Genomic DNA, 20589 nt, shown 5'->3' with positions numbered 1-20589 from the left:
GAAGGCCCCCAAGAGAGTGGGGCCCTAAGCTATAGCTTGCTTAGCTTATACGTAAATAAGCATAGTCATTTTATTGCGCTGCTGGTGGCTTGTCCACCGGGACAAGAGGCAGCCCGACACGCGCTCCTTATGGTTCCGCATATTCTGAGCGCTCAGCCCTCCTCCTACTAAAAAGAGTTGCTCGGGCCGAGGCCGGGCCCTCGCCGACTCCAGGCCCGCGCGTGGCTGAGGGCGGGGGCGTTTCTGAAGGAACAAACTATAGTGACGGAGGCGGTGGGCATTGTTGAGGTAATTCAACCAAGCGACGTGGGGCGGGGCTGTGGAGGGGAGGCCGTTTTGGTGTTTCGTTTTGTTTTACTAATTTCGGGAAAGCGAAAAGGGAAGAGGAGACGCGGGAGGAGTAGCCGGGCCCGACTCCCCTCTCTTTCTGAGGACAACAGAGCGGCGAAAGAGGCCCTGAAGGCGGGGAAGCGGGCCGCCGGCGTCGCCGTTGCCATGGCGCCTGTTGCGCGTAGTGTTTGGCGGAGTAGGCCGCGCCGCGGGGACCGCTGGGAGCAGAGCGGGCGCTGCGAGTTTCAAAGCGGCGGCCTCAGGTAGAACGGCCGCTCTCCCGGCGTCGCTGTCCTCGGGGCGGTTGGGGAGGGAGCGCGGCGGCAGCGGCAGCGGCAGCGGCGGCGCCGCCTTGGGGGAGGGAGGTGCGACCAAAGGCCGGGGGGCCTCGGAGGGATGAAGGGCGGGCCGAGCAAGGCCTAGTAGTTGGTCCCAGGGGAGCTGAGGAGGTGGGAACAAAGAGGTTGAGTCCGGAGCTCCCTCAGGTGCGGAAGGCGGTCTTGGAGAAATGCCCGCCGCTCATTCTCACGTTCCTTCCTAGCAGGTCCGTGTCAGCGCCATGCCGACCTCCGTGCCCCCAAGTAGCAGGCGGGGGGCAGCCTATTCCACCCCACCCTCCCCTGCTAGCTCCGACGACGAGGGGGCCGGCAAGTCTTCCTCTTTCTCCCTGATCTCTCCGAGTTTCCACCGAAGTTTCCACCGCGCGAGGCAGGAGGAAGAGGCAACATCAGCTAGTAGGGGATCAGGCATCCCTCAAAGGATTAAACAGCATAGGTAAAGTGTCGCCCACCCGTGCTGCAGCTCTTAGGCCCTGCTCAAGTGGCCTTGGATTATTTTGTTGCTCAGTATGTTTACATAGAGTAGACCTGCAACTTACACACATTTCGCTTGTGCAATTTCAGCTGTAGGCGCTTGAGGAAAAAATTAGAAAGGGGGCGGCTGCCCAGGGGAAATTTGGCAGTCCCACCTGCTATCGCACCCAATGTGTTTTGACTATATTGATTTTGGCGTTATGCACTATTGTCAAAACATAACCCCCGTGTAAGCCACGGGTCTGCTGTACTTATTGCTGTTGCTGTTTAGTCGTGTCCGACTCTTCGTGACCCCATGGACCAGAGCACGCCAGGCACTCCTGTCTTCCACTGCCTCCCGCAGTTTGGTCAGACTCATGTTTGTAGCTTCGAGAACACTGTCCAACCATCTTGTCCTCTGTCGTCCCCTTCTCCTTGTGCCCTCAATCTTTCCCAACATCCGGGTCTTTTCCAGGGAGTCTTCTCTTCTCATGAGGTGGCCAAAGTATTGGAGCCTCAGCTTCACGATCTGTCCTTCCAGTGAGCACTCAGGGCTAATTTCCTTAAGAATGGATGCATTTGATCTTCTTGCAGTCCATGGGACTCTCAAGAGTCTCCTCCAGCACCATAATTCAAAAGCATCAATTCTTCGGCGATCAGCCTTCTTTATGGTCCAGCTCTCACTTCCATACATCACTACTGGGAAAACCATGGCTTTAACTATACGAACCTTTGTTGGCAAGGTGCTGTACTTATTGCTTAATACCAAAGACAGTCCCTGCGTGTTTACTAAACAGCAAATGCAATCTGTGCAGCAATGAAACTGAGATACTACAGTATAATACGGTGCAATATCACATAAAACTACAGTACTGTGCAATAAAGCAATACAAGCCTTTAAATATCTCTTCCTTGAACCCACTGGAATAGCAACCCCTTTTGAACTGTATATCATACCGACATGAAAAGTGTTCTACATGCAGAATTCCCCCAGATTGTGGTTGGCAGACTCGACACATGGGTTGCACAACTAGGGATTTGTGGCACGACAGGAGCTGGAGGATCTGTAGAGCTGGCTATGATGTAGCCAGGTGTCACCTTCCTGTCCGGGTGGTCAGTAGACTACAGGCAAAATCAGACAAGGCACTGGGGCCTTCTGTGTACCTTAATGCATTTTGGACTAGTATTATCTTGTGCTTTGCCTTATAGCATACTGGTCAAAAAACTGATCACTGTGGATTTACATAGATGTTGCATACTACATTCTACATTAAAATCCATTATGTATATGATAGTTGTGCTTGAAATTGTTCTTTTAGTGTTAGTGCAGACCTCCCTTGTTGTTCATAATAAGGAAAGCAGCCTGAAACAGATGTGGGCTGTGAGAAAGCATGTGTGAGTAGAAGTAGATTTGGATTGCTGAGGCTTAAATTCAAGCCCATGCTTCATCCTGTTCTTATGGACCTCTCATAAAATAAGACAAATGCTTATTACTTTAAAATTGTAAGAAGCAGTAACTGAAAAAGGATTCAGTCTTTACTTCTGAGTAAGGAATATGCACCAATTTTGATGCATTCATGCCCTTCACATTTGACAAACGGTGTATTTGTTTAATACTTTAGCATTCATAACCAGGTGCAAATGTAAAGCTCACTTGAAGTTGTGATCTCTCAGCCTAATCAACTTCAGGAGGCTGTTAAGAATTGTAGAACAGCAAAGAAAATATTGTAACGGAAAAATACATATAAATTAAACATGGATAGTTTCGTTTGTTACACTTTTGGTTATACAGTGGTACCTCTGGTTACGTACTTAATTCGTTCCGGAGGTCTGTTCTTAACCAGAAACTGTTCTTAACCTGAAGCACCACTTTAGCTAATGGGGCCTCCCGCTGCCGCCGCACCGCCACCACGTGATTTCTGTTCTCATCCTGAAGCAAAGTTCTTAACCCGAGGTACTATTTCTGGGTTAGCGGAGGCTGTAACCTGAAGCATATGTAACCTGAAGCATATGTAACCCAAGGTACCACTGTATACCTGTTTGGGCTCTTATTAAGCCACAGAAAGCCTGGGTATTAAAATAATAGAAAGCAACAAGACCTCCATTCAAGGCTGGCATGAAGAAATAGTGAACCTGGTATCTTATTTAAATTTCCCCCCCAACATTTATATACCACTTGATTGTAATGAAACTTGAGTTGACAAAAACAGTAAAAGTATCAGTAAAAATAAATATTTAAAATATTCAAAGAATGATTAAAATCAGCGATAAGATAAAACCAGATTAAAACACCCAGCTAGTATGTTACCTGCAAATAGTAATATTTAGTAATTCTTTCTCTTATCCTCCCTCCAAAAAACCCTGTAGGAAATATTGTTAAAGATATCTGAGTATTCCTGGTCTCAGTTCCATTACATAGTAACACCATACCCCTAAGCATATTTGCTCAGAAGTAATCTCAGGGAAAGATGGACTAAGAGGCTTTAAAATTTAAAAATGCTATGAGACACCAGTGCCTCATTTTTCCCTATTTAAAAACTAAGCTAAAATAGTAAATATTTGTTTAACTCTTCTAGTATATTGGTATTAGAAAGTCTGTCAAAATGAATCTTTGTCCGGGCATTAGTGAGAGTATTCTATTTTCTATGGCATGTTTATATCAGAGGTAATAGCTTTGATCTTCGACACAGAATAGCTTTGATCTTGAACATGTTTCTCATAATTCTGAAATATTGGTTCAGTGTACAGTGTATGTTAAATGGGTAATACAACATGTTGCTGATTTGTAGACCTCATTAAGTAGTTTGTCTGATTGACTAATTATTAAATAAATTAGATTTGAAAAATAAATTCATAAATTGTGACTCTTTTAGAAAACACAGGAATATGAATACACTGGCTATTTCAAAAAGAGCCCAGTGACTTTCAGTAACATTTTGATGTTGAAACCTTGCCAAGCAATGCTACATTATGTAGACATAGCCCACCTTGCTATGTCACAAAGCCCCCAGTTAGTACGTTATAGCTCAGATAATCCTGAGTATTGTATGTGTGTGTAGCTTGTCACATAAAACTGAATTTAGTTATTTAAGAACTATATTCATAAATTGAAAGACTTTATATGTGAGATTATACCATAAATGTAATTATTTAATGATATCTGATTCCCACCTATCCCTTTAATGGTTAATTATCTGGTTTAGTGAACAGGTTGCAGTCCTGAAATGCATTTTTCTGTGCTGCTTTTGATAGGCTTTCCTCACTGTGCCTACCAGTGTCAAATAGCTTCTTAGGTTCAAGCTACACCTTAACAACTATGCAAGTCAATTTCGGTCTCTTTGTATAAGTGAAATGAGGCTCTGTGATTACAAGTTTCAACAGAGGAATATAGTTCCCTTCTTACTGCTCAAGTTGTTCTTCAGCTGCTTTTCTCCCCTTGGGGAGAGGATTTTAAACAGAAACACAGCAGAGAGGATTAATCAGTGTCTTTCTTTCCACCTTCCCATTTTGCTCCTCCCCAGCCTCTAATTGTGGCCTTTAACATAAAAGTCAAGAGACCAGTTGCATTTCCATACTGTATTTTACTTTGGCTTTATGGTTTTATTTTGTACTTTAATGTTATTGTATGTCATTTAGAGAGCTTTGCTGTTGTGCATCATAAACATGCTTTTAACTAAGAATAGTATTGATACAGTTGTTAAAATAATGTTAAACTGTACACTCTAGATGGTGCTGCCTTTGATAATGGTTTGGAAACTGTAGTTAGTACAAGTTCGGAATGTGGTATCTACATTCTTAACTGAGACTTTGTGTTATGATACTTGTAGGCAAGTATTAATCAGGTTGTATTGTTTACTGGTCCATATCTGGGCCCAGTTTTTGGTACTGGTCTTGACTTTTGAAGCTCTTCACAACAAGGATCAGGATCAGACTGATTGAAAACTATATTGTCTCCATGTGGACTGTTTACTTGTGCTTTAAGATCTTCAGTAGATGGTATTATGTCAGTGTCCAGCTGTCTGAGGCATAGTGATGGCTATCAGGAGATGGCCTTCTTTGTAGTGGGTCCATAATCTAATGGTCTCCTCAAAGAAGCTCACCTAGTGCCTACTTCTTTGTTGTTTCAGCATGAGGCCAAAGTCCTTTTATTTTTCTAAATCTTCTAGTCAAAACCATAGTCCTTCAGATGTTTTTTACTTGGCACCTTTTAATTCTACTGTTTTTCCACTGCTGGAATACTTTGTAGGTTAACTGTTTTTGTGTTTTTAAATATAAACTTTCAGACATTTTTATTGAAGGACGTTATAAAAGTATCTTAAATATTATACTTTGGTCCTTGTGCTTCAATGAATTTTAAAAGTAGTTTGTCAGTTTTAGGAATTGCTTCCAACTATACTGTACAAAAGAGGAAGATGTACATAATAAGACATCTTTGATACCATTAGCTAGTAAATGGCATTCCCATAAAACACTGTCTAATTTTGTACCTGTCACTTCACAGTGCAGACCATTTTAAAGATACAAAAAGGAAAAATCGGCTAATTGTGGAAGAAAATCTCTCGCCATGGGAAGAGTGGTTCCTTTCCAAAGAGAAAGAGTTACGTGCTCGACTACAAGAACGAGCTATGAAGGTGAATACTTAATATAATTTACATTTGACAGCAGATTGCCAGGCACCAAAATGTACATTTCCCGTATTATTTGTGAAAAACAGATTTGGATGATTTATATTGCTAACTGAAGCCATTCACTGGGTGTTGCCACTGTCACATGCTGACAGCTTCTAGGAGCCACAGCTGAGAACTGATTGCGGGGTGGGGTGGATGGGGACCAATGATGGACAAACTACTCAGAAAAAGCACAACATGTCTCCCACCAGAGATACCACTGTTAAAGACAACTTCGGCCCTTTATACATGAAGAAGTGTCTCCAGCCCCATCATTCCCCCTGTGGAATTCCCTCCCATCAGATGTCAAGGAAATAAAAAGCTATCTGACTTTTAAAAGACACCTGAAGGCAGCCCTGTATGGAGAAGGGCTGTTTGATGTTTTACTGTGTTTGATATTTTAATTTATTGGAAGCTGCCCAGAGTGTCTGGGGCAAACCAGTCAGATGGGTGGAATAATAAAAATAGTAGTAGTAGTAATGTTTTGTTGTTGTTATTATAGGAGGTGAATCAGGAAAAGGAGAAAAGGAGGGAAAAACAGGAACGCGAAATAAAAAAAAAGCTGGCTGAAGAGAAGCACAAAGAATGGGTCCAGAAAAAAAATGAAGAGGTGAAAAGGGTGAAGAATTCCATAGCTTTTTTCTTAAATAATGTCTTACATTTTTACATAGCCAGTTATTTCCTTTTTATGTGTACTTGGCCTGGTCTGGGAATAACATAAATTACCAAGCTGTCAAAAACACTATTGGATTTCATGCTAATACAGATATTTTTTCCACATTTTTTTCATAGTTCAACAGGAATGAATCGCTTACTGTCTCCAGGGGTCTGTGCTTAAAGCTTGACACCTATAATGTCAGTGGCAGTAATTAATACGAGTTTATTAAATGGCAGAATATCTGAGCAATCCTACAAATGTCTATTCAAAAGAAAGTTCCATTAAATGGTGCTAATTCCCAAGACTGGGTTGAGGACTGTAGCCTTAGTATTTTTCTAGCTATTTTTAATATCAGTAGGCACATCAGTCCTATTCCATTCTGTCCACTTTCAGCATGGAAGCAGACTTAAGTCTACTCCATCCTGTTTCTATACAGAAAACAAAACTACTCATAGGGTGGTCCAGGGGCTACCTCTGAGTCTGTTTTCAATTTTAAAGGTAATTCCATGTAGGGAAACCATTATTTATACAGTCTCCCTGAGAGTGATGGCATGTCATAAATTCTGATGACTCCCAGTTTTGCTATTTGCAATGCACAACAGCAGGAGAGGATGCTCATGTTCCAGATGCTATTCAGATGGCTGGAATTACCATTAAAAAATGAAAATAGACCCGGAAGCAACCCTCAAACCCATCTTGTTGTGGAACCTGTAAGAATGTTGATTCCAAAGTGGACTGCAAATCTAGTCTGCTTATTGGTCCAGGTGGTTCACATCAGGTGAGTCTGCTTCAAAACCAGTTTGTCAATTCCACTCCATACCTCCTTTTGAATAATGAAAAGTTATATTAGACTGGTATTGTGTCTGGTTGAGATTCAGAGTAGTCTTACTGTAGATATTCAAAATAGATTAAAAGCATACTGGTTTTGAGAATATGTATGCTAATACTAAATCGTCACCAGGTCACAAACTTTATTTTAGTACATACTTTATTCTATAGATATGCAGAGCTAAAGGAACATTTGTCCTTTCAGTCCACCACTTCCTCACCATATGCAAGAACAAACAGGTTTTGGCATAACATTATTTAAATAAATTATAAGCTTGCCCTTTGAAGCAAAGTGTGGTAGTTTGAGACTAGAATCAATTAGACTGACCAAGTGAAAAATGTTATTTCTTACAGGGTAAAGTCCAGGGTAAAAAATTGGTTCAGTTTGAAAGTAGATGAGCTTAGGTTAATATACTCTTCGCATGTTGTATTTTATCTTGGTGGCTAGCCATTTCAGGCAACATTGTGTGGAAATGTGGGATATACATTTAAATAATAAATCAGTAATAATACCTACAGCAGCACAAGTACAGAAATGTTTGTAAAGAAGCACCTTTTGCATAGGTGCAGCAATTTTATTGCTTCCTAAGCTGCCATCACCAGCTCACAGAGGAGGTTGACAGTGATGTGGGAAGTAACCACTGCTCCTTCAGGGTTGCATGTGGTACTCCTTTACAATGATTCACTAATGGCATGTGATTGGACCATGCTACAGCAGATCCCAGCAGATCTGCATACCAGTTGTTGGAAACCACAGAAGGGGAGGTTGCTCTTGTGCTCTGGTCCTGCTTGTGGGCTTCCCATGGGCATCTGGGTGGCCACTGTGAGAACAGGATACTGCACTAGATACTTTTTCCCACAGACTCTTCATATGTTCTTACATGTACTTACTAGTATCATAGAACAGTGACATCTGTTTAAACCATAGTAGTATAAACACTTCAAGCCCTGATTTAATTATTGTCAAGTTGGAGAAGCTGATACTAGCAGATGAGGTGTACAGTGCGTGTTCAAACAGGGAAGGACAGCTGAATGAATTAGAATTTCCTCATGACATAGAATGGCATCTGAATAAATGCCAAGCAAAATGGTTAGCAGGATTATAGAAAAGGGATAATGACAAAGGTATTTGGTTTATGCATTGCTTCAAATCACATTAGAGGGTGGGGTAAGTTTTGTAAAGGTTTTTCTTAAGAGAAGAATCTTAATACGGTCTGCTCACCCTTGAATATCTTGGCCGAAACTACTTTCATTTATAATATAACCACCTCTCTGAGAACTCGGAGTAGCATACATGGTGTCATCCCTCTCCAGCATTGCTTGTGCATCAATTGGCTAGGTTGACAGCTATTAATTAACTCAATGTATCTTGGGGAGGTTCAAGGCTGAACCTGTGACTTAGCAGTTGAAGTCCCAACATTCCAGCCAGTACACCAAACTTACTCTTCTTTTCGTTTTGTATAAAGGACACTAGTAGGCACAGGAAAATAAATGAAAGCGTTCTTAGTGCAGTGTTGAAATTCTTTAAAACAGTAATGTGTAAGTCAATGGAATCATTACTGTTCTATTAATCTGATCTTTTTTTATTTTCCTTATTTATTAAATTTCTATACCACCCTTCAAGAATCACAGGGTGTTTACAATATTAAAATACATGCAATAATAACAAACTAGCCTGGTATGCATTGCTGCTGTTTGCAAGTACCACTGTTTGCAGTAATTAATGTTTGTAAAGGGTAGAAGGTATTGTAAAGGTATTGCATTATTCCTTTATTCCTTTTAAGTTTTTGATTGAAATAAAGTTGAAAAGGGGTATGCCTGCAAGCTTCATTTGTTTGTGTTATCTCTAATAATGTTCTTGGGTGGAGTAGTGGGAACTGAAGTCTTTCATCCTAAAAATAACTGGTATTTTTAGAATTAATTTGATAGAACTCTGTGATTGTCAATGGCATTAAAGGGTATATAAACTCATCAGTAATTTAAAAAATAGATCATATCACTAATGAAGACAAGATCAAAGCATTTTTTCTGAGAAGCAGACTGAAAACACACATGTATTTTGAAGTGTAGACATGACAAATATGTGGCTTTCTAGCTCTTTTTATCAGGACCAAAAACTCACTGAGGTAATGGACTGTCTATACAAGTCATATTTTTCTCTTAACTAATAAATTGTGGAACAAATAAAACTTTAAACAACATTTAATATGATACTAATCATAGAAATAAATAGGCAGAATTGAACCAGGGTCTCCATGCCAATCACTCTGAAACAAGCCTGAGCAGTGGGAAGAACTTGATTTAGGGCCTGACACACCCTTTTATGTTCCAGCCTGTGTTCTGGGTTCCCCTTGGCTAATCCGGGCATAAGGCCCTTTTCCAAGAAAATGTGAAGCCAAGCAATCTAGGCGGTCTCTTTCATGAAGCATGAGTACATTGGCAAATACTTATTTCCCAAACCAGTTTATTAATTTACAGGGAACATAAAAACTCACAGCATAAAAAAAAATTGCTTACACTTTTATTGTAGATTGTCAAAGGCAGCTAGAGCTTTCCGTTATTTAACTGGTCCTTTTGTTTATAGTGTCCAGAGGTTGCTGCATGGAGTTATCTGTAGCTGTCCATGCTTGGCCTAGCTGCAGGTAACTCATCTCTTCATCTGGATAACCATCTACAAACTGGTCATATCTCTTTCACTGTAAAAAAACAACACAAAACACACACAAGAAACCACCAACTTGAGTAATCATATCAAGACTTTCATACCACCTGTGCAACATTCATGTGAATCAGTAGTGTCAGTACAATGGGAAAGCACAGTGTTTCCAGATACCAGGGGCTATTCACATTTCAGCTGAATGCTGCAAGAAGAATGACAGAAGCGACCTATCTGGACCAGTGAATTACCTTAATCTGGGTTTTACCACTTCAGTAGGTCAGGATGCCCATAAATACTTAGTGTACAAGAAGAAAAAATCTACAAATAGAGTACAAGGATATGAGGGGAAAGGGTTCTAGTCTAGTCATCTTTTTGTAGGAGTTGTTATTACTGCTCTGTCTTATATGTTTTCTATTATTATATACAGGAAAAACGGGAAAGGGAACTTAAGCTCAGCAAAGAGATGGCAGAAAAAGCAGCCAAAGAACTTGAGAGAGCACAATCAAAGGAAAAGTCGCGAGAGATGTATCAGGAATGGCTAAAGAAAAAGAAAATGGAAGAAGGTCAGAAGAAGAAGGAAGAGAAGGTAACTTTTATCCCAGTTTTTCATTTGAAGAGATGCTGATCTGGTTTTGGTTGCTCTTAGAGGTGTAACCCACACATAGTTCTCATCTGGAATGAGTTCCCGTTTTGAGGATTTTTCTTATCCTCTACTTTGCAGCTTGGCTTACTTGATGAATTTATCTGTATAGCTTTGTTGATTAAGTTAGTCTTGGAATCATAGAGAAATTTATAGCATATTGCATGTGCAATATTGTAATCGAGATGTCTTTCAGAGGGATTAATGGGTGATGAAGATGTATGCTAACGTGAGGAGTAATCAGTTTTTGTTGCAGAAAAGGGACTGGGGTACAGTGAAGCTTGTGAACATTGCAGTGTTATCGAAGTTTATTAAATGCACACTTCATTTTCTAGCTCCCCTTCATGGTATAACTGTTATTCACAGCTACATAAGAATCACAGGATTTCTAAAAGAATTGTGTTTTTCTTCAACTGGCGCCAGTTTGTAGATTTTGCAGATATACGGATATACCATTCTCTGAAAGTTGTATTTTTAAACCAACAACATATCTTGATGGACTGATATTGTGATGCAACTGAAACATGTTACTCCATAACAATAGTAATAACAAAATTTATATAGTGTTTTTTGATTGTTCACAGCCTTCCACCCATGTATCATGTCAGTAATCTGGACGCAATGCAAGGGGTTGGTTTTGACCTTTAAGGTCCTTCACGGCTTGGGACCAGGCTAGCTGAAGGACTGCCCTTTTCCACATGTACTTACCTGGACCCTGAGATCTCCAAACATCCTTCTCCAAGTGCGCCCACTGAGTGAGGTGTGGCAGGTGGCTATGGGAGAGGGAACCTACTTGGTGGTAGCACCCTTGATGTGGGATGTTCTACCCAGAAAGGCTCACCTGGCACCTGGTTTATTCTCATTTTGGCACCAGGTGAAAATCTTTTTTTTATTTTCCCAAGCCTTTTAATCTCTTTTGGCATTAAGGTGTTTTAACTCTACAACTCATTTCTTTAAGCTGTATTTATACTTCTAGTATCTTATTACTGAATTTTAAATTGATTTCTTTCTCGACTTATGCCTCCCTGAGAACTTTGTTATAGGGTGTCCTCTAAATACTGTTAATAAACTCTTCTTTAAGGTAGGTCAGTAACATCTCCATATTACAGATTGTAGGACTTAAATAATAGTGTTCACCTGGTGAATTCATTGCTGAGATTACATTTGAATTAGGGAGAGGATGCTTCACTACACTGTGTCCTGATAGTACATTGGTGGCCTTGTTTTGTAAATCATGAAAACATACATGAAACTTTTGAAACACCAAATGCATAAACCAGCCAAAATTAGAGACTTTAAAATCTTGTTTATGTCAGTGTTGGAATTAGAACATGAGTTTAAATCTTTCAAATTCAAATCAGTAGGACTTACAGGTGCTTAACTATAATTGGATTGTACCCAGAGTAATTGGTTACAGTGGTGAAGTAATACATCTGGAAGAAGACAGTTGTATTAAGACATTTTGGCATTCTTGGCTCTTTTCCTTTTGTAGGAGAAGGAGAAACAACGGGAAGCTGAACTACAAGAGAAAAAAGAAAAATCAGAGCAGATGTTCAAAGAATGGCTGCAAAATTCCAAAACTAAGCCCCGCCAAGCATCAGCTGGCTGTGCCTCTGCAGATGGGAAAGATACTGGTTTGTATCTGTACTAGACAGACTAATACAGTCTTCATAACTTGTGTAGCAGGAGCAGTTTTCTGATATTTTTACTATTTATTTTTGAATATTTTGTTTTAAATGTTCATCTGCTAGAATTCCTTAGCCATAGATGTGGATACAGACAGGCCACAAACAGTAGATGTTGCCCCACATAAAGGAATGTGTATATTTGGTCCCATTCCACACCCCAAATAACTTAAAATTATATCATTGGAAATCTACTTTTGAAAGCATTCATTTTGGTCAGTAGAGTTCAGTAAAATATACTGGCACATACATTCTTGTTCTTTGCAGTGCCTATTCTTCCAAGAATGCTCTTCTATTCATATATTTATTAAATGTTTAATCTGCCTTTATACTGATTAACATCTTCCAGAGTTGATGGCAGCCTCCTCAAATAGAGAAGACTCCTTGCTGCAGAAGTTTAAGCTAAACTTGTGAGCATCTGACAGAAGCCATGCAGTGCTGATGGGAGCAAAAAGCAGTTCCATAGTTTCATTGCACTCACTTTTCCTCTTCACATGAGTAATGACTGAAGGGGGCTAAAGATTATGGTTTCTGCCTGCACCTAAAACATTCTGCCTGCACCTAAAACATTGGGCCTTATCGTCAGACCTTTCAAGGCAAATGTAGCCACCACCTTATGAGACAGACTCAAGTTTGGACCTCAGCTCATGATAGGCCTATTGAAGGTTTTACCAATAAAGAAAATCGGCCTCTCTCTTACAGTGGTGCCTCGCAAGACGAAATTAATTAGTTCCGCGAATTTTTTCGTCTAGCGAATTTTTTGTCTTGCGAAGCACGAAATCCCATAGGAATGCATTGAAAATCAATTAATGCATTCCTATGGTCAAAAAAAGTCCAAACAAAGCCAAATTTGGTACAACAAGAGTTTATTAAGTGCTCTTTAAAGTCACACATACTGTAAAGAGCATTTCAAAATTCAAACCCAGAATTTTTTTTAAAAAAGAGTGGCCCAATGGTCACAGAAAATCATAAAAATGCAGAAAAAAAACCAAGCTTCCAGATTCTTGCAAACCCCTCCCCAACTGTTCCCCCAGCCACCCAGCACACAGAAATTCAAATCCAGAATTTTTTTTAAAAAACAGCAGAGTGGCCCAATGGTCACAGAAAATCATAAAAATGCAGAAAAAAACACACAAGCTTCCAGATTCTTGCAAACCCCTCCCCAACACCAAGTCCTTGAATTCCAAACACCCCAACCCAAAATCCAAAACCCCCCCAAAAAGTTTTAAAAGCTTAACTTACCAAATGGCTGCAAAAGAAGTTTTGGAAAAGCTTCAAAAATCACCAAAGTCTTTAAAAATCTCAAAAAAGGCTACTATGTACACTACGTTCTATGAGTTGCTCCTCAAAGTCACGTCGCAACTGTATTAACGGTGTTAAGAAAAAGGAAACAAACTTGCAAGACGTTTTCGTCTTGCGAAGCAAGCCCATAGGGAAATTCGTCTTGTGAAGCAGCTCAAAAAACGGAAAACCCTTTCGTCTAGCGAGTTTTCCGTCTTGCGAGGCATTTGTCTTGCGGGGCACCACTGTATATCGGCCCAGAGCTAATTTTTGTGCATTGTAGAAGTTGTCTTTGGGTAGATATAATCCTGAGTCAAGTTATGCAGGCTTATGCCCTTTTGAAATCAGTTGGCCTGACACCATGTGCATGACTCCAGCCTGCCTACCCACCCTTGATCCTATTTTCAATAAAACACATCCTGTTACAGCCAGAAAAGCATATTTGTTGTTTCTGGGCTTATTTTTTTTCCTAGAAAAAAATAAGCATACTTGTCATTTAAACGACATTTCTTTCATAGTTATTTGCCAAATGTGTTACACTTATAAATATGTTAACCTAAACTATTTGCTGGGAGAGGCTGCTGTTCCTTTTGAACACTAAACAGCACACCAGGCACAAAACCAGTTGCTGTTTTGCTTTGGTTTGATTATAGATAGTGGTGCATACTTCTTTCATGCTTTGTCTTGGGACATTGTTACAGTACTTGCAGACAGCTGCTGTCACTTGTCTAAGTAATTTATTAAAAATATTCTTCCCAGTTTTGTTCACAGTAGAGAACATATTCCAGACTTTGTTTTGACCACTCCAATGAAATGTATTTACATTTCTTTCCAGACAAATAGGATTGTTATGGCAAAGGCACCACATTCCTGCTGCCATAATTTAGGTATAGCCCATGCAGCACGCTCTCCTTCTCTGCTAAACAGTGATAAAAATTAAGCAATGATGAAAATAAACTGCCCTTTAACATTGGCATTTTGGGTAGCAAATTCAGTACTCTCACACTGGTGAATGGAAGGAAATTGACAGAAGAGTTTTGTGTCTCTTCCTGTGCCCCTGAAATTGTCTCTGGAGGGTTGGAGCATGACATAGATTGCTTGGGGAGGGAGGTCACCTAAAATTGGGCAATGCACCTTGCTCAAACCAAGCTCTACTCACACGTGATTCCTCCACCCAGTTTTGTGTGACTCCCCCCTGCTCCCACTGGCAGTCTCCTGTGCCTCATGCCACTCTGTTTAGGAAAGTTTCCTTACCCTCCAGGGAGTGATGACAGCAAAGTTCCCTTCAATGAACTTTCTTAAATTCATGGGATATCAGGGTCCGAGACACTGTTCATTATACTGCTGAGATCTACAGAGTGGAAGTATATTTGTGTATTTATTGTCCTGTAAATTGCCCAGGGATGTGTTAAAGACATCCTTAAAGGCCATTGTAAGGTATCGTGAGATCTCTGTTGATCTTTCAGGTGAAGAAAGTTAAATAGGATACAATATAGGCCAGCTGATCCCTTATTTGTTACAGACTATAAAATTGTATATAAAGTATAAGCTCTGAAAGTGAAAATAAATCCTGGTTCATTGAATGTAGGAAAGGAACTATGCAGACTATAACTGCTGGAAGGATTTGTAGTCTTAGGTAGATGGTACATTTTAAAAAACCCAAAAAACTTTTGTGTAAAATTTCATTAAAGTGGCAGAGTTCTTGGGCAGAACAATCATAAGCTGGTGATGGGGGATGCTGTGCAGAGAGAGAAATCGCTACTTCCAAAGTGCTGGCAACTTCTACAAGCCACGAGGGGGGGGGGGGGGAGATATGGCTTATTTATTTATATCTATTTTGCATTTCAATGACACTAATGAAAGAAGAAATAAGCCAACTCTGCAGATAGCGTTCTTTCTCACTTTGGGTGGAGGTGTCAGGAGACAATGGAACTTTAGACAGCTCCAAGGTCTCCCTGATACAATGCTGACATCTCTCCCTGTGTCTGGTTCTGCTGTGCTTGGAGAACCACTTTCAGTAAAGCAGTATCCGAGCTTTCCACTCCTGCACATAGCAAAGCTCTGCCTGCACAACTCCCTCTTTGCCTGTAGAGAGGTGGATCTACAGCATCTTCCAGCCCCTCGGCTGCTCTCCCATGAAGCATGATCCCTGAATCTTGACTTAGAATGACTAACCCTGCAGTCTTGTCTACTCAGAGGCGAGCCTTTCTTTGTTCAGTGGGTTTTGTTCATAGGTAAGTGTGTAGGATTGCACCCTAAGAAACAATGTTATTGCTAATAGATTGAAACACTGCTTCTTTAAACATTCCAGGCTATCCAGAAGGAAGTACATATCCAGCTCCAGCCTTTTACAATCCAGTCCCTTGGAAACCGGTTCATGTGCCTCCTCCCAAGGAAGAAAAGTATGTTTCAATGAAGAAAAATAAGAGGCCTAAATCCAGTCACACATATAGACCTTCTATGCCTTTTCATAAATCCAAAAGCAGTCTTTATATTGGGTCATTGTGCAGAATCCAGAGATAGTTCAGGTCTCATTATTTTTATTTTAACTTGGCCTTATAGTGTAATTTATGATGTATTACTGACAACATTTTGTGAACAGCTATCCTTAATTCTAGGCAAATGTTTTTGATTTTCTTGTTAAAATAAGGCACGCAGGACAAAATCAGTGCCATTTTAATGTATTATGTGTAATGCATTGTGAGCCATATTTTAAACAATAAAAAGTAATTATTTTCAACCTTTCCCTAATATTCTTCTACTTTAGGTACTGTATTTGCAGATGCAACTTCTAGTGCTCCTGTGCTTAGTGTTGAGATTGTTGCTTTAGAAGTTTATAGTAATGTCAGAGTAAGAAGGCATATCTTTTCTAAGAGTGAGATTTTGGATTTAAGCTCATTTGGGCCTGTGGGACTATGTTTGCTTTAATCTAACTGTACTTATGTAACTAGTTTGCAGAGTGTGACGTCAAGGAACTTTCTGATACCACTTCTGTTAAATGATTTGTGAAATGCTCCCCTTTGCTCTACTATAACCTGCTATGGAATAATCAAACAGTATTTATTTTATGTAGCACTGTTGTAGCTTTCCAGAGTGTACTACATTTTCTGCTCCTCTTGGCTCTTTTCTGGTGAATTTTAAATACTAACTACTTCTTTGTGGATTTTTAATAAGTATATAGTGGTTAAAAAAAGGGAAGGACCCCTGACAGTTAAGTCCAGTCGCAAACAACTCTAAGGTTGTGGCACTCGTCTCGCTTTTGTGGCCAAGGGAGCCAACGTTTGTCCGCAGACAGTTTTTCCAGGTCATGTGGCCAGCATGACTAAGCCGCTTCTGGCGAAACCAGAGCAGCACACGGAAACGCCATTTACCTTCCCACCGGAGCGGTACCTATTTCTCTATTTGCACTTTGACGTGCTTTCGAACTACAAAGTTGGCAGGAGCTGGGACTGAGCAACAGGAGCTCACCCCGTTGCGGGGATTCGAACCACCAACCTTCTGATCGGCAAGCCCTAGGCTCTGTGGTTTAGCCCACAGTGCCACCCATGTGTGGCTTATTTAACAGTTTTGAATACATCTTCAGTGCAGTGTTTTGACAAGCATTTTTTAAAAAAATTATTTACTTTAAATATAAAAGTAAAGAATTTTTTTTTAAAAAGGCTTGTCACAATAATATAACAAAAACAATTACTAGAAAATGCAATTAGTATTCTTTCTGAATCTTTTTGGCTGCTATTTCTGTAACTATGGTGCTACCTTGCCTCCTGTATATTGTGAACTATATTCCAGTCAGATTTAATATTCTTATTCAGGCTAAACCCCTCTCCAAGTGGCTTGTATCTTGTTGCATCTTTTAGAACCATAATCTGTTGTCTATTAATTAACAACAAAAATGTCTTCCCCAAAACTTTAAAAAGTGGTTAAAACATCTGTAGGCTTATTTAGTTGTTATTGTACAGATTGTTACTGCTCATTCAATCCTAAATGCAGAAAAAGCAAGCCATTTCATCAGATTCTGTTCCAAACAAATAACCAGGCCTGGAGATTTTAGGTGGAAGTCAGCATTGTGCTGAGGAGATCATTGCCAGCACAAGTATTTCAGCTTGCCAGATGGGAACAATCTCTTCTTGCTACATGCACTGTTCTGGGGTTTCTCTTGACCCCCCCCCCCAAGCAGCTACAGGGAGAACACATATGGATGAGAGGATAAGTTCTGCTCTTGCACTAGCACATATGGATAAGTTCTGCTCTTGCACTAGCAGAACTTACTGTGCTGGCTTCCACTAGCTCTACAATTTAGTTGAATCTGGTGCATTAGCTCTTCTGTTCCTTTAAATGTGAGATGATACTCCGCCTGTAATGCCCGCTTATTCCTTTTAACACTGGGATGGGGAACCTTAGGCCTGGGGGCTAAATATGACCCTTCATGCCTCTGTCTGGTCCTCAGATTCACCCAAGCAACACCCCTCATCAGCCCTGTTTTGCACCACCAAGCACTTTTGCTTGGTAGGAGTGCGTCTTTCAACTCCCAATGCTTCTTGCCTACCTGGTTGGAGGATAACGAGGGATAGGTGGGTGTGAAGAATAGTAGCCTCCTGTACAAGGGTAAAATTCACATTTATTGCTCTGTCCACTTTTGCCTCCATCCCATGCACCACTGGCATTTGACTCCCAGAAGGGAATGTCGCCCTTGAGCTGAAAGATTACGCACTCTTGCCATAACTTTATATCATACATTTCTGCAATTTTGATCCATTTCTTATTTTGATTCATTTGTGTGTAATAAAGGGTGGGGGGGGGAGAAGAAAGATGTATTTTCCAAGATGTATTTTCCGGAAAGCAAAGTTTATAAACATCTAAATCTTTTTACCAACTAGTATATTTTTTATGTTTTTACAGTTGTTATTGTAGTACTTGGATTTTATGTTGTACTTTGCTTGTTATTTTTTCCATAAATGCAAAATTTATAGATATCTAAAAATAGAAAAACTAAACTAGCATATTTGTAAAATATAGTCAGAGTAACCATTTTAAAAACAACAGAGTAAATAATTTCATGCGACTTCACAAAATTACCTCTATTTAAAAAACTAACCAACAATATAATTCATTTATCATTTATTTTCAAAGCAGTCATTTCAAAGAATATAAAGTTGCATAACTCAGTTACAATTTGCAATTATGAATATATAATCCGTACTATAAGCATCAAAATTAATGCTTTAAATTTAAACATGACTTTTTTTTGCATTTATTATTTCATTTCATTGTCTTCTGCAGTTCATATAGCTCTGATTCGGCAACCCACCAAATAAGCAGTTCACAAGTTCTAATGCTTGTTTTCCAAGAAAGATGAGTCATAAAGAATTCTTAAATCATAGTCCTGGGTCTACTCCAACTTGGAGGGAGGCCTAGGCAAAATGCCTTTTCATAGGCGTCCCCCCTCTCAGTCAGCCCTGGCAAGCTTACCTGGCAATGGGCAGCAGTACGTACTTCAAAGTGTGATCAGCAATTAGGTCAACCTGACATTTAATGCTTCCAACAAAACATTGCTTTCAGGAATTATTGAAAACACTTAACTAGTATTCTTTGGGGCACCAGGTCAGAAATCTTTTTGGGGGTGGGCGGCAAGGGGCTGGGGCTGGCAGGGCATTTTCAAGAAGGGACCCTGATAGAGTGCTGGGCCACTGGCATCTGCCCAAGGATGCTGGGTGCTAACATTCGCTCTGAGCAGGGATGTGCATTACTTTCCATCCTTTACTCCGTTTCACTGACTTAAATCACTATTGAACTGATAGTCTTCCACAAATATCTGCATAAGGAATACTGTATTTTCAAGATCATGGAGACAGAAGATAACTGCTAAACAAGTAGCCGTGTAATCTCTTATTTGTATCATGCCAGTATTCAGAGAAAGGCTTCTGTTTGGGTAGTGTTTAGCTGCCTTTTAGGGATTAGTTTAAATGACTGTTGAAAGCTTATTTTTAGTATGTATATTAAGCAGGGATCATTGCACTGGTTCTCGTAGCTCATTGTTTACCTGGTCTTTGTAATTGCAGAGTTTCAGTCTCAACCAAAGTTCGCCTGTTTGGGAATGATGAAGACGTGCATCGGACTTAAGGCTGTTAGTCACTAACTCCTCTGCTTCCCACACCATAGCATGCATCAAATAAAAAGAAGGCATAGCACAGCATTACAGTGAGTGGTAGCATTGATGGGGATGTGTAGACATAGGCTACTGTATATAGAGACCTGTTTACATTATTTTTCTGATATGTAGATTCAGTAAACACCTGGTCTTCGCCTCACGTTGCTCACTCCCCGTGGCTCATATGCCATGAAGAAACCTCCCTCGTCTCTTTGCTGATGCTCCTGAGCCAAGGAGAAAGCAAAGTAATTGTGTTGTGTGATTAAGCAGTATCACATAATATACCTCCTAAAATATCCATGTACTTGCCTTATGTGGTGATTGGTCTGGACATATTTTCTGCTATGCATAAAGTGGAATTTTCCATTGTCTCTTAAAAGTTCTGTTTAGATCAATCAAAAACTCACAAGGGTGCAGGCATGTGGCAAGCTCTACAATACCCTGAAAAAGAAGGGCAGCTTGCATTCAAATGCTACTATTGGTGTCGAAGGTCCTTTCCTGAAATCCTTTCTTAGTTATATTATCACACTATTTTTACTGTAAATGCACACAGAATTATTATTTGGGCACTACCATTGATGATCTCCAGCAGGCTAGGGACAAAGGCGAAGGCTGTTTCCTAGTTCTGGATCTCTCAGCGGCCTTTGATACCACTGACCACGACATCCTTCTGGACTAGCTAGAGGGGCTGGGAGTTGGGGTTACTGTTATACAGTGGTTCTGCTCCTCCTGGGACATGTTCAGAAAGTAGTGTTGGGGGGATGAGTGTTCAGACCCCTGGGCTCTCACTTGGGGGGTGCTCAGGGTTCCGTCCTCTCCCCCATGCTTTTTATATGAAGCCGCTGAGAGAGCCCATCAGGGGGTTTGGGCTGGGTGTTCATCAGTATGTGGGTGCTCTACAT

The 20589-nt window shown here is 40.3% G+C and overlaps 1 protein-coding gene across 5 annotated transcripts; it reads left to right on the top strand.

The window, feature by feature from the left end:
* Positions 1 to 409: 409 nt before the first annotated feature.
* On the top strand, positions 410 to 19732 carry CCDC34 (coiled-coil domain containing 34). Of its 5 annotated transcripts, none has more exons than XM_053389539.1 (7): positions 410 to 593; positions 875 to 1104; positions 5623 to 5752; positions 6291 to 6407; positions 10361 to 10519; positions 12066 to 12207; positions 15851 to 16279. In XM_053389539.1, exons 2-7 carry the CDS (start codon positions 890 to 892, stop codon positions 16060 to 16062), a joined length of 975 nt encoding a protein of 324 aa, XP_053245514.1. In that variant the 5' UTR covers positions 410 to 593; positions 875 to 889; the 3' UTR covers positions 16063 to 16279. The 5 variants fall into 5 exon arrangements, with proteins under 5 accessions (XP_053245514.1, XP_053245505.1, XP_053245523.1 ...); XM_053389530.1 differs by having other exon boundaries at positions 872 to 1104; XM_053389556.1 differs by lacking the exon at positions 410 to 593 and adding an exon at positions 19599 to 19732 and having other exon boundaries at positions 715 to 1104; positions 15851 to 15941.
* Positions 19733 to 20589: the final 857 nt, after the last annotated feature.

This window comes from Podarcis raffonei, chromosome 1, assembly GCF_027172205.1.
Source record: "Podarcis raffonei isolate rPodRaf1 chromosome 1, rPodRaf1.pri, whole genome shotgun sequence".
Taxonomy (NCBI): Eukaryota; Metazoa; Chordata; class Lepidosauria; order Squamata; family Lacertidae; genus Podarcis; species Podarcis raffonei.
This window is presented reverse-complemented; position numbering and strand designations above follow the sequence as displayed.

Coding starts and splice junctions, on each gene's coding strand:
- CCDC34 (XM_053389539.1), top strand. CDS start 890: ATGCCGACCTCCGTGCCCCCAAGTAGCAGGCGGGGGGCAGCCTATTCC. Junction 1,105..5,622: donor CAAAGGATTAAACAGCATAG/GTAAAGTGTCGC, acceptor GTCACTTCACAG/TGCAGACCATTTTAAAGATA. Junction 5,753..6,290: donor TACAAGAACGAGCTATGAAG/GTGAATACTTAA, acceptor TTGTTATTATAG/GAGGTGAATCAGGAAAAGGA.